The sequence below is a fragment of the Xenopus tropicalis genome, chromosome 10 (assembly GCF_000004195.4).
Source record: "Xenopus tropicalis strain Nigerian chromosome 10, UCB_Xtro_10.0, whole genome shotgun sequence".
In the NCBI taxonomy this organism is placed as follows: Eukaryota; Metazoa; Chordata; class Amphibia; order Anura; family Pipidae; genus Xenopus; species Xenopus tropicalis.
In genome coordinates, this window is record NC_030686.2 from 22,224,343 (window position 1) to 22,238,657 (window position 14,315).

The window sequence follows — 14,315 nt, forward strand, 5'->3', positions numbered from 1 at the left end:
TCCATATGCAGTAGTTGCACGTGGTGCTGCTCAGTCCTTCCTGCCCTCTGCTGTAGCTACTGCTGTCTCTGGATCAGGCGTTAGCTCCAGGGTTCCCGTAGCATTCTGCGTCAGTTGGACACACACATCACTAGCACACACATCACTAATACTAATCACTAATAAGACTCAGCAAATGCCACAAATTATGCCAGGCAGACTTACTTAATATTTAGCGCAATTGTAATAGAAATGCAATTGTGTCAAGAGAATTGTCTGTTTATGTGGGCAATGACACCAGATTTCTGGAGAAAATGATGCATTGTGGGAAAAAAATATGCCAATTGTGGTTGAAGTGGCACTTTGCTCACTGGACTTGCGGACATAAATGAGCCCTAAATTACAAGGTGCAGATGTATAAGGAAGCCCCAGTCACCTTGATGAGGTGTTAGGTCGAAGGCACCATTTGCTTCTACACATAAAATTGACTGACATCTAATGGTAACGTCATTCCAGAGCTCCAATCATCACCGTATTGACAATTGCACAATGCACACCCATACTGATACTGGCAGAAAGTCAGTGCAACTTGACACCAAATCGGACACTAATCTGTATCTGCATTAGTAAACTGCATGCAGGTTGTGGAACATGACATTTTACAGCACCCTACAATTACACTGGAAATCTGGGGAAACAGGGAAATAAATAGGGATGCAGCAAATCCTTCATTTCTGAGTTTTCCATGAAAGATTTGGCAGAACACGGAACTGAATGTGACCCCTGATCTTTACATTCAGATAAGATAAAAAAATTGTATCAATTGTAAGCAAAAAATTAGTGGGGTTCCAGGGGAGCAGGAGGCACACAAAAAGAGGGAGTTGCTTGTGACCTACGACACACACAAAATCGCTGGTCTTTCTTAACCTTGGGGCCAGATAAAAATCTCTTTTGGGGGGAGAATCCCTGTATGTTCACCCCTGACAATTCCATTTAGCGCTGTCGCTGTAAATTATTCCTTCATTCGGTCATTGTGGTCATTCTGTAGTTCTGTATACTCATATTTCTTTTTATCTTCTAGTGTAAGAACTAAAACCATAGTATTCTTCACAGATCATCTGCTATGTGAACATATGCCATATTTCAGCTTAAATGGCCGCCCCCTTGCTTATTCATATAAACTCAAAATATTCTTATTATTATTATTAACATTTATTTATAAAGCGCCAACATATTCTGCAGCGCTGTACAATAAGTGGGTTTCATACATTGGACATACAGAGTAACATATAAAGCAATCAATAACCGATACAAGAGGTGAAGAGAGCCCTGCCCAAAAGAGCTTACAATCTACAAGGAGAAAGGGTTGAGACACAAGGTGTGGAAATGGGCATGATCAGAGTTGTGAGAGGTGTGGCACAGGGTATTGCTTTTAGCAGCACACTGAGGTTATGTTAAACTAGATTAGGTTAAGCTTCTCTAAATAAATGCGTTTTTAGTGATCTCTTGAAGGCAGAGAGATTGGGAGAAAGTCGGACAGATTGTGGGAGCGAATTCCAGACAAGGGGGGCAGCCCTTGGAAAGTCTTGAATGAGAGTGTGTGAGGAGGGAATGAGAGAGGAGTTGAGTAGCAGGTCAGTAGAGGAGCATAACAAGCGGGTTGGATGGTACCTAGAGATACAGTAAGTTCAGAGATGTAGGGTGGGGCAGAGTTATTAACTGCTTTGAATGTGAGAGTCATTAGTTTGAATTTTATCCCGGATGGTAGGGGAAGCCAGTGCAGGGATTGGCAGAGTGGTATGGCAGAGGAGGAGCGGTTGGAGAGGTGTATGAGCCTGGGATATGCTGTTATACCTGAACAGGGTATCGGTACATTATATTTAAATGCCTTTTTGGTGCTTTAAATAAGGATTCTTCCCCACATAGCTAACATAATAACCAGCAGTTTTACTAACAAAATAAACACATTGCTGGGAAATCTATCCCTCCCTCTTAAAGGACAAGGCAACTCAAAATATAATTTTTTGCCTAATAAAAGAAAACAAAATTCTAAGCAGCTTTGCAATATACATTTTTTACAAGTTTGTAATGGTTTTTGAGTTATTTGTATTTATAATTGCTATTAGAAGCAGTGCTTGCCTGTCCTTTTCTATTCTCTGCCCTGGTGGCTCAGACTGTTGAAACATTGTAACACAAGGCAGCAGACTGACAGACCTGTATTGCTGGAGAAGCAAGACCTTTGCAACATTGTTTAAAATGTAACAACCAGGAGTTCAGCAAATGCTGCTTTCAATAGCAATTACATTTACAAATAACGTTTAAAGCACTACAAGTTTTTAATTATTTAAAGTTGCTTAAAATTATGTTTTCTTTCATTATGCAAAACATTATTTTTGGGGTTGACATGCCCTTTAAATCTGTTACATGATGCAGAATTTCCTCAAATATCCTTTCCCCCACATACAATAAATGTATGGAAGATCGTTAGTTCAGGTTTTTGTTAGGTTCAATTTGAGGTGGTGTTGGTTCATCCAACTGGAGATTGCTAGGAGGCAGTTAGAGATTTGAGTCTCAGTGTCAGCTGTTAATGAAGGGGTTGAAAAATATAGGAACAGGATTCCTATATTTTTTTTTTTAGACCCGGGGGGGGGGGGGGGGGAAATGGTGGGATCACCAACGAACGGGCTTGAACCAGCGCCCTCTGGATATTGCTATCCTTTATAGTCCATTGCTCTACCAATGAGCTCCAAAGGGATCACTGGTTGCAACTATGACCTATTTGCATATTAACTAGCAGCTCCCTGCTTCTCGAGAAAAGATTTCAAGATGGCCATCTTGGATTTTTTACATGAGACAGGCAGAGAAAGGCAGCGACAAAGAGGTAAGCAGCATAGGAGAATCAGGAAAGAAGAACTTTGGTGTTGGGATTCTGCTTGTGCAAATGTAGGTGAGGGAATGATTTTAATCTATCCATTTCAGCATTCATCTTACTGGAATGTTAATGAAGTGCTTATTGGCCATTTCTACAGTCATTATATCTACAGTCATAATACTGGCATGTTATACATTTCCTGTAGTAATTAACTGGCATGTCTGGGGTTAAAATGCAGATTGATCATTTTCTGTAATAATTATACTGGCACATCTGGAGTTATCCATTTCATTTAGTGATTATATTGGCTTCCCTAGGGTTAATATGCTCATTATTCATTTTCTGTAGTAATTATACTGGTATGTCTGTGGTATATTTTGGTAAAATGGGTGTGGTATTTAGGGGTGTGTTCACAAATTGCATGTGGACAAAAAATATTCACAGTGCTGTAAGCAGCAGATTTTCATAGTTTATACTCTCTTCTCTTTAAACAGCCCCCCTAGTTATACTATTGTGTAAGTTGTAAGCTACTTTATGGGCTTTGCCAATAAATTGGTTTCCTACAAACTTGGCACCTAGTTATTGTATACAGACTTAGGAGATGTTTCACAAAAGGCAGAAAAAACGTGGGTTAAAAATATTATCAACGATATGGAAATCCGGAGCGCATAAAAAAGGGAACAAAACAAAAACAAAGAAAAAATAATAGTGTGGCAACGTTTATATAAAGTGATTCCTTAACCCCGTATAAAGTGTTACTTGTGCTCAATAGATTAACATTCACACCAGGGTGCAGTACCACTAACTGCTTACCAGATGGCAGTGTTGTTGAAGCAAAACAAACGTGATGTATTCATTTGCAGAATGTAGCCAAATGAACGGATATTGTATCCTTGAAGTGGAACGCAACTGTATCAACGTGCAGACCAAGAATGGTTATCCTCTTGCAGGCTGTGGCTGTAACCTCAATGAGGCACACAAAGAGAAGAACCGCCACTGGTGCAATATTATTTATTAAAAAACAACTGAATAAAGAATAAAACTTACAAAGGTAGTGTGATACAGGAGCTCAATGTCCACAAAATCCCAACGCGTTTCGTGTACTTGCCGGTACACTTCCTCAGGAGAAAAGATCAAATGGACAAAAATATTATCACTTCTTATATTTTAAGAATTAACGATATTAAGCAATATTTTAAAGCATGCAATATATTTATGCGTTATTTCATAGCACACGATATTAGCGCACGCTATTACGCACGTAACCATTACCTTCTGAAAACTACTGTTCTGAAAATGACAGGTTCCCTGAAAACTTGAGGATGCATCACTCTAGGGTGATCACATACCTGATTCTCTTATTCACAATCCAACAAAAATCTGACTGCAAACTCCATCTTGTCTTCACTCACGAACCACAATGTTTTTTTTGTAACGCCCACTCCTAGGAGGTGTTTCACAGTAATTATCGCAACATTTTATGCTTTTAACACTTAAAATACTGTATGTCTGTGAATTATGCATTAGTATTATTTCTATTAGATAATTATCGCAATGCGATGGAGATAGCGCTTTGCGATAATCGAGATTTTTGCTCATGTGATATGATTAGTAACACATGCGAAATGACTTTAATGAATCGTTACTTAATTAAAGAATACTTTTTAACTCAGAAAACTATGGGCCCAATTTACTAAAGGCCGGAAAAACTAGAGTTAGTTTTTGCATGCGCTAAAAATATTATCACTTCTTATATTTTGAGAATTAGTGATCGATTCACAAAAAGGACATTTGTCTGAATTAAGAACAATTTTATTGTTGTTAATTATCTTGCGATATTTGTAAGCGATATTTTAGAGCACGCAAAATATTTATGCGTTATTTCATATAGATATTAGAGCATGCTATTATGCAGTTACACATCACATGACTTCTGCCATTTTCCCCATTTCCGCTGTGAGTCGCAAGATGGAGGACACGGAAAATGCAGCTGCGCAATCACCACCTAAAGCGATTCAAAGAAACCCCTTGGCAAGGCAAACAATGGAGAGGAGGGGCAACAGCGATATTGCAGACAGTGGCGGTAATAAAAAGCTGAAAAAAATTAAGGATCACCAAAGTAGGCTGGGACATGATAGAAGTGACAGTAGATGGAGGCATGAGTGCTCACAGATGCCAAAAAGGAAAGAACACAGTACAAAACACCAGCAGAGGCCACAATCCAGAAAACTCACAATTGCAAACAGAAAGGAAGAAAACAACTTCTATATAAGAGATTTAGCCCAAACCACCAAAGATGGAAGTGTTTTATGTGAGTGTATAGATTAGGAAGTATAGGTTTGTGTGTGCTCTTACTATCACTTTCATACCCTGTCTTGGCTGTATCTACAAGAGTAGCCCGCTCTAAGAACCTTGGATAGGCCAGCCGTAAGTTGTTTTGTGTGTCTCTGTTTTAGTCTGTGTTTAGTTAGTGTGACAGCTGTTCATAACCCCTTACAAAGTGCTCTACCACTGAGCTCTGAAGGGATCAATGTTAGCAACTGTCTCTGACAGGCTTCTTACTATGACAAGTTAAGTAGCAGCTCCCTGCTTCTTGACAGAAAATATGAATGGACACCCATGTCCGTTCTTGATCAAATGTAGATGGGTATCCCAGCTAAAGGTTAGTTAATGTAAAATCTGGGGTGAGAGGTTTGCTGTCCAAGATATACATTTAAGCCAAAACATAATTACTGTTTATGGGACTCCTGGATGATCTATGCTACAATGTTTTCATATATCTGCTATTATGTTGTGGGAGGATTGCAGACCTAATATTAGGTCAATATGCACACCATACTTTTGGCTATAGATTCACACGCAGATGTCATTTTGATGGTGTGAGATGGAAATGATGCAATCCTGACTGCAAAAAATTAAATTGCACTTATGTTTGATTTGTGCTGAAGTGCAAGTAAAACTGCGTGCAATGGAATGCAGCAGATAGTTCCCATGAAACAGATTTAGCAATTTATTTCCTTTGGGGGTTCAGTATATTAGGCAGTGAATTAAGGTTTTCTTCTCCTTTAATTATACAAGTCAGGAATCTTCACAAATCCATACAAAGTGTCATTCACCTCTACAAACACTAAATCAACCATAACTTATAGTCAGTTTTAGACAAAAGGCACGGACTGCGTAAAAGGATTTTTCACTTTCTATGGCAACATAACACTCCAGCTGCGTTTGCTGAACCGACCAATCAGAAATAATGATGTGAACCAGAGAGAGGCTTGGAACACAAACTGCAGAGAATGAAATCCACTGATTCTACCATGCCCCCTTATAAACAAAGGTTTCAGTTTTCACTCTTTGTCCATTCCAATTGGTTGACTAAAGTGCTAAACATGCCATGAAGCCCGCCCATCATTAGTATCAGCAATTGTATTGGCTTGCTGAGAAAAGCAACATTTTTATTGGTTTTTGCCCCCTCCACAGCAAAAATGGTGATGACTGTCAGCATGAGCATATCCCTGACAATCACGCAGATAGAACTGAGAGGTAGCATGACCTTAAAGGGCCTGGCAGACTGGCAAAGCAGAGAACAAACAGAGCCCTGCTGGTGAGAAAGACAAGCTGCAGACTTTCATAGTCTCATAGCACTGCTGGGGCCCTCCCCTGTCACACAGCTATAAAACAGAGGTTTAGTTTTGTTCAGCGACATCTGCTGGGGGCCATCTTCTGATATGTGAAATTGAAGACTGTGATAGCTGGAGGGCAATGTCGTTATGTATTGTTACTTTCCCCAGCATACAATAAGAGCTGGGGCTTTAGCAGTGGACCATTTCCCACAGGAGGCTGTTACACGGTAGAAGAAAAGTGATGGGAATTAGTCCTAAAAACTAGAGCGGACTCCGAGCAGAGAGAGAGGCAGGGGGTGGGACATGGGCTGCTTATTGCACAGAACTGATTGTCACTCACAGATATGACCACTTCCTGTGGGAGAATGAAAAGACATGCCCAGCCCTCATTGCAGCCTAGAGAGAATCTCTCTGCAGCTCTGATATCATGACAGTTTTACAAGGTAAAAGATGATTTTAAGCACTTTTTTCATGGGGCACTATACATTTATAAGAAGGGGCATGTAATACTAGGAGATGAGGATGATGCAATATGTCCCTTCCAAGCTGTATTGAACAGGATTATTTTTGTATACTTGATGTACTGTATACACTTTTCTGCTGTATGGTGCAGCAGAATATGCCTGTGCTTAATAGATACATTCTGATAATATTAATTGTGTTTTCTCCCTCCTGCAGCATTTGTTGTCAGTAGTAATTTAAGATAGAACCAACCATCATTAGAGGGTACATACAGCCCACGATGCGATCTGTCACCCCCAAGGATTGCTCTACTGTCCTACACAGGTATAAATGATTACAAAAAAAAAGCCATTTTCAGTTTTATAATATACTTGTCCAGTTTTGGACCGTTACACCAGTAAATGATGTAAATAAAATTGGTACATGTATGGGACCCATTATCCAGAATGCTCGGGACCTGGGGTTTTTCTGGATAAGGGGTCTTTCTGTAATTTGGATCTCCTACCTAAAGTCTGCTGAAAACATTATTTAAACAGGTATTAAACCCAATAGGATTGTTTTGCCTCCAATAAGGATTCATTATATCTTAGTTGGGATCAAGTACAAGGTACTGTTTTATTATTACAGAGAAAAAAAGAATCATTTCTAAAAATGTGAATTATTTGATTAAAATAGAGTCTATGGGAGATGGCCTTTCCATAATTCGGAACTTTCTGGATAATGGTTTTCTAGATAAGGGGTCCGCTACCTGTACTGCTAAACAGTGGGCAGTTAAGTCCTTGGACTAGGTAAAGCTTGGTTTATTTCTATGGAACATGCTGTAGACACGTTTTCTCCATTGAAATGTTTTATCTTATCCATTTATACCTTAGGCCAGTGCTGTCCAACTTCTGTTGTACCGAGGGCCGGAATTTTTCCGACCTACGTGGTGGAGGGCCGATAATGGAAGCCAGTTTTGACCACTCCCCTTTTTGAAACCGCACCCACATGAAACCACACACATGTTATCACATGACCATACCCATATTAATTGTTGTAGTACAGCAAAAACCTGCCATACTCTGCCTGCCCTACCCTGCCTGTGTGCCATACTCTGCCTGCCCTACCCTGCCTTTGTGTGTGCCATACTCTGCCTGCCCTACCCTGCCTGTGTGTGCCATACTCTGCCTGCCCTACCCTGCCTGCGTGCCATACTTTCATTGTGTGTGCCATTCTTGGCTGGTTTGTGCCATACTTGGCCTGTGTGTGCCATACTCTTCCTGCCCTACCCTGCCTGTGTGTGCCATACTCTGCCTTCCCTACCCTGCATGTGTGTGCCATACTCTGCCTTCCCTACCCTGCCTGCGTGTGCCATACTTTCACTGTGTGTGCCATTCTTGGCTGGTTTGTGCCAAACTTGGCCTGTGTGTGCCATACTCTGCCTGTGTGTGCCATACTGTGCCTTCCCTACCCTGCCTGCATGTGCCATACTTTCATTGTGTGTGCCATTCTTGGCTGGTTTGTGCCAAACTTGGCCTGTGTGTGCCATACTCTGCCTGCCCTACTCTGCCTGTGTGTGCCATACTCTGCCTTCCCTACCCTGCCTGTGTGTGCCATACTCTGCTTGCCCTATGCTGCCTGTGTGTGCCATACTCTGCCTGCCCCACCCTGCCTGCGTGCCATACTTTCACTGTGTGTGCCATTCTTGGCTGGTTTGTGCCATACTTGGCCTGTGTGTGCCATACTCTTCCTGCCCTACCCTGCCTGTGTGTGCCATACAGTGACACAATGCTGGCACTGCTCCTACAGTCTGCACAATAATTATATATTAAAAAACTTTTTAATTGCAGTACCACCTCAGTATATGTTCTTTTTGTAGTATGCAGGGATTATTTGTGGGTTTCTACTGCTCCTGAGGTGTGAACAGGGGAACAGTGGGGGTGATTACAGCCTGAGCCTGAGGTGTGAACAGTACAGGGGATTACATATTTAAACAATACAACCTGATTACAGCCTGAATCTGAGGTGAGAACCATGCAGGGGGGGGCAGTTAATAACAGTACTGATACAATTTAAAGCTTTCACAAGAGTAAGCCATCAAAGCAGCCAGACAGGTGGGGGGCCACACAGAGGGGGGTCGCGGGCCGGCAGTTGGACAGCACTGCCTTAGGCAATGGCCACAACTGTTTCAATTGTAACTATGACCCCTTCTTAAAAGCAGACACACAGTTTGGCCAGGGCTAACCAGAAATGCCAGAATATTTACAGCTGCTGAGTTTCTGTGTAGGGGAGAAAGTCCTGGTTCTGTATAAGCTAATATCTGCAAAATTACTTTTTGCATGTTTCTTTACTTTATAAGCCCAATGGAGCCTCCAGACCCAACATACACAAGAACATTGATGTGCTGGAAGAAGAGAGTGCGTTCAGAATACATACGGCTGCAGCAACTAAAACGTTTTCAGGCCAATACAGCGGCTAGGGTAAGTTTAACTGGTGCCAGTGTACTACCACAATTCTACCAAAGTTGCTACAGTGTACTAGGTCAGTACATTCATTTTAAGTGAATATCATTTTGCTGAATGATTAAAGGACAAGGAAAGTCAAAATCTATTAAGCACACTATTAAATATGACTACTATTGCTATGTAAAATCGCTATATTTGTAGCTTGCCTAATGAAAGATTTACAGAGATACACATACTAGAACCTACATACTTGTTTCAGTGAACGGCGCCGCCATCTTGTCCAGCATGTCTGTATGGGCACCCCCCCCCCTTGCATCCTCACGTCCTATCCAACTCGCCGCTTGTCAGCACCACCCCCCCCCCCGTGCCCCGCTTGCCTTTCAGTGAATGGCGCCACCGTCGGTTTCTTTCATTGAAAGGTGCCTCCCCCCAGCACTTGCCTGTTGGCTGCACTCACCATCCGCTCCGCTCCCGTCACCCCCTTGCTGCTCGCCTCTCCCCCCACCAGCACCTGCCGCTGCTGCATACACTGTTTGTAAGAGTGGCGGTTGCCATGGCAACCAGACGCTAGGGGAAGCGCTCCTGTTTGTGCGCATGCGCCGCCTACAGTCCAAGTCCCCAAGTCTGTGCAGAAGCGTTGCATTATGGGAATCTTCTCTACCCAGCTCAGTGTTTTTTCTCCATGTTTGGCTTCAGATCTTCTGAACAGGTGAAATATGGGGAGACTTAAGGGCACTATTGAGACAACTGAAGGTATGCCTGCAGCTTGAGATTAACTCTTTACTAGCCTTTCCTTCTCCTTTAAGAGCCACAGGCATCTACATTTTATGATTTGCAGCAGGTTTGGTGTAGTTTATCAATGCCATTCTCTTTTAGCTACACACAACTGCAAGGGACCAGCTTAAAGAGTCTTAGTGTAACCAGAACAGCCAGATGTACAGTTACAAAAGGGGGTTTTCTTTGTTAATATGCAGCAGAGATTTATCTAATATCTGGTACCTGTATAGGGTAAAATATACAGGGGTAAGTCTGATTCTGTCTTTGTGTAGAGCATTTCCATTTGTTGTTTGTTTGTTTATTTTTTTGTAACATATTTTTATTTATTTTTTAGGCAAAAAAGTCAATGTATCAGTCACTTACATTTTCTCCCAGTAACATATCTGAAGGGCTCATTAAAGCATATACATTTCAGCAATAAATACTATAAATAAGTAAGAAAAGTAGATAGGGAAAGAAACAAAAACACTGATGAAATTATTTTTATATAGGAAAAATTGCAAGGGAAATTTGTAGCAGTTTCCTTTCCATTAATGTGTTTTATAATGTGTATCTTTCCTTAGGTATGCTGTTGTATGTTTTTTGTTTTATTCTTTTTTAATATGCAGATCAGCCTGGGGGCCAAATGATGGGGTCGCAACGGGCACCTATGCAGGATCACTGGAAGAGCCACATGAAGGAGCCCATGTGATCCCCGTTTGATGGGATTTTAAATCCTGCTTGATTGATATCTTACTGATTTTCAGACAGATATCATTGGGGATAGCCTAAAAGATAAGCTGATGGCTTGGTCTGGAAGGGCCAAATTAGCAGCTTGAATTGAATCTGCCCATGTATGGCCAGCTTTACTATCGACACTTCCTGTATTCAGTTAACCCTTGGGTTGCTGACTCTTAGTCAAACTTAAAGCCTGGTATTAGCATTAAAATTTCTATTTATGCTTTCTCAACTCATCTATTTATAAATAAAATAAATAATTGTCATAATAATCTTTAACTTGCAGTAGACTTGGGTATCTGCACTAGCACAGTCTAGGTGCCTGGCAAGGCCTCAATTTGAGTATGTAGTGCTGTTTTGGGTTCCAGGACTTTAAAATGATAATAATGAGCTGGAGAGAGCGCAGAGATGTGCAAATAAACTGGTAAAAGGGATGGAAGATCTAAAATATGAGGTTAGAATGTCAGGGTCGGGATTGTTTTTCTCTGGAAAAAAATGCTTGCAAGGGGACATGATTACTCTTTACAAGTAAATTAGAGGGCATTATAGACAGATAGGGTGTCTGTGTAAGTATCTGTATATATGTACACTGTGGTTTGTTTGGAGGAGTTGAACTTAATGGACTTTTTTTCAACCCAACTTAACTATGTTACAAGGTTAACTATCTGTCCTTCTCTTTCTAATCATGGCAGATGTTTTACGTAGAAAACCTGACAAAGGCACAAGAAAGGGCACACCTTTTAAATGAAGATTGGAAGAAATTAAGGGTGCAGCCCATTCAGATGATGAAACCTACAAGTGGCCACCCATTCTTGAAAAAGGTATTGGAGAAAGCATGTTTATGTGTGCATTATACAAAAGGACCTAGAAGTATTAGAACTAAGCCATAGCATACCAATACCAGCCAGCAGCAATATTTTCCTTTAATTAAATGGTATAGATCCAGGGTAATTCATACCCTTTAGAAAGCATTGGTAATACAGTATCTAGAATATGCATTCCAGTTTTAGGGTCTTCTGGTTATTAAATCTTTCCTTAAATTTAAACACTGTGTTCCTGCATATCCTTTACTCCTGGCAGGAGATGCTTTGTTAAATTAAGATTTTGCTGGGCAGGACAGCAAGGGACACACCATATAAATGGTATAAGCATTGTAAAAATTGCAATTGAAAATAAACTTGTACTGTGATCTTCATTATATATTTGGTCTATTTTGCTCATAAAGGGTGTGTTTTTATGCTTTTGTGCCAATTTTATTCAGGTAGAAAATGATTAAATAATTTGTTAAATACAGATGTTAAATTGGCCTATAAATAGGCCTATATAGTGGCCTCCTAATTTTTACATTCTTTTCCTGTGCAAGCCACAGAGTATTTTCTTAGGCTAAACCTTTTGTACTGCTACAGTGTATTACTATAGAGCAGGGCTGTCCGACTAGCGGCTCCCTTCTGTGTGGCCCCTCCTTTCTGGCTGCTGTGACTGCTTACCTTTGTGTAAACTTTAAATTGTATCAGTACTAAGATTAACTGGCCCTCTGCATGGTCCACACCTTAGATTTAGGCTGTAAACCCCTGTATTGTTTAAACATGTAATCCCCTGTACTGTTCACACCTTTTAATACCTGCATTGTTCACACCTCAGACTGTAGGAGCAGTGCCAACATTGTGTCACTGTATTACTGCCTGTGTGTGCCATGCTCTGCCTGTCCTATGCTACCTGTGAGGCTTGATAAAGGGCTGGAGTGAAGCCCGAAACGTTGCCTTTGGCACTTGAGTAAAGATTCACATTTTTCAAAACAACCGGAGTGCTGCTGTTTTCATTTTTGAATTTATCTGCCCGGGCAGTGGGTACAGCGTGCACCTGGGGCTGCAAGAAGCTATTTTCACTGTGTAAACTGATTCTAACATTGTGTCACTGTATTACTGCCTGTGTGCTATGCTCTGCCTGTCCTATGCTACCTGTGTGTGTCATACTCTGTCTGTCCTATGCTGTGTGCCATACACACAGGCAGCATAGGGCAGGCAGAGTATGATACAAGTATGTTTGTTGTAGTTCCCCTGTGATACTGGGACCTTTTTTTCGTACTTTTTGGCTTTTACTTTAGATGTGTGAATATCCCTGAGTAACCCTTTTATTTCTTCATAAAAATGGACACTTTAGGAGTGAAACATGGCTTCCTTCCAAGAACTTTAGATTTTTACCTGGATATACTCAATAGTATACTTCTCCAGGAAGCTATAGTAATAAACACCAGGAGCCATTAGTCTTTATATGAGAAAGACACTGCCTTCACCCTTAGTTTATCAGTATTATCTCAATACCAGTCTGTGGATATGGATTTTTAATAAATATGATACCATCCATTTTAACTTCCTTCCCCTGTCACAGACATGCACAAACCCCTATCAGACTTTAACAGCCTATATTTATTCTCTTTTTGATTATTCTCTTTTTGATTGACTCTGCTAATCTCCAGTGTAATTTCCTGATTATTTTTTTTTCACCCCATTTTTTCTTTGCTAGCTCTAAACATAAACTCTTAGCCCTTTTCTCCTGTTTGACATTAGAGAGTGACAAAAATAATACAATTGAACCAAGCTGTCTATTTACTCCTACAGTCCACAGTGGAAAGCAGCTTCCCAGGTTTTGCTGTCCAGACCATATTTATGAGATCCCTGAACACTGTGGCTTTAGTGCCCATCATGTATTCATGGTCACCTCTGCAACAGAATTTCATGGTATGTATGTTTATATATGGTATTTATATATGGTACATGTATCTGTTCTATTAGCTATGTATATTCTGAGTTACTGAATGGTTTCATGCTGTTGTCTACTTTCTTAGCCCTTAGTATTCTTTACTGTATTTTCCTTTGGTGTATTGTGTCCCAGGTGGAAGATGAGACTGTTTTGTGTAATATTCCTTACATGGGCGATGAGGTCAAGGAAGAGGATGAGACCTTTATTGAGGAACTGATCAATAATTATGATGGCAAAGTGCATGGAGAAGAAGGTGGGTTTGTCTCCCACAGTGTGTATCTGTTAGGGAAAAAATACATCTATTTATATTCTTTAAAAATCCAGTTTAACATTGATTGCTTGATGCATAATGCTGATGTTAAAAAGGCAGGCATTTTTACATGTGAACTAACTGTTAAAAGGGTTATTCATCTTCAAGTTAACTTTTCATGTTATAAAATTCCCTATTTTTAGCAACTTTTCAACTGCTCTTTATTTTTTATAATTTTTGAATTATTTCTCTTCTGCTTCTTTCCAGTTGTCAGATCAGGGTCACTCGCCTCGGCAACCAAAAAACTATTGGTCTGTGAAGCTACAATTTTATTGTTAATGTTACTTTTTATGGCTAATCTTTCTATTCAGGCCCTCTCCTATTTATATTTCTTATTCAACTGCTGCCTGGTTGCTAGGGTAAATTGTACCCTA

At 40.5% G+C, this 14,315-nt stretch overlaps 1 protein-coding gene across 2 annotated transcripts in view; it reads left to right on the forward strand.

The window, feature by feature from the left end:
* Positions 1-6,309: 6,309 nt before the first annotated feature.
* The window catches only part of ezh1 (enhancer of zeste 1 polycomb repressive complex 2 subunit), a 37,367-nt gene continuing 29,361 nt past the window's right edge, over positions 6,310-14,315 (forward strand). Inside the window, exons 1-6 of one of the 2 annotated variants that reach the window (XM_031894474.1) lie at positions 6,310-6,452; positions 7,150-7,257; positions 9,272-9,392; positions 11,564-11,692; positions 13,490-13,609; positions 13,764-13,884. In XM_031894474.1, coding sequence (XP_031750334.1) covers positions 7,214-7,257; positions 9,272-9,392; positions 11,564-11,692; positions 13,490-13,609; positions 13,764-13,884 — 535 coding nt within the window. In that variant the 5' untranslated portion in view covers positions 6,310-6,452; positions 7,150-7,213. The other variant, XM_031894473.1, reaches the window with a different exon arrangement.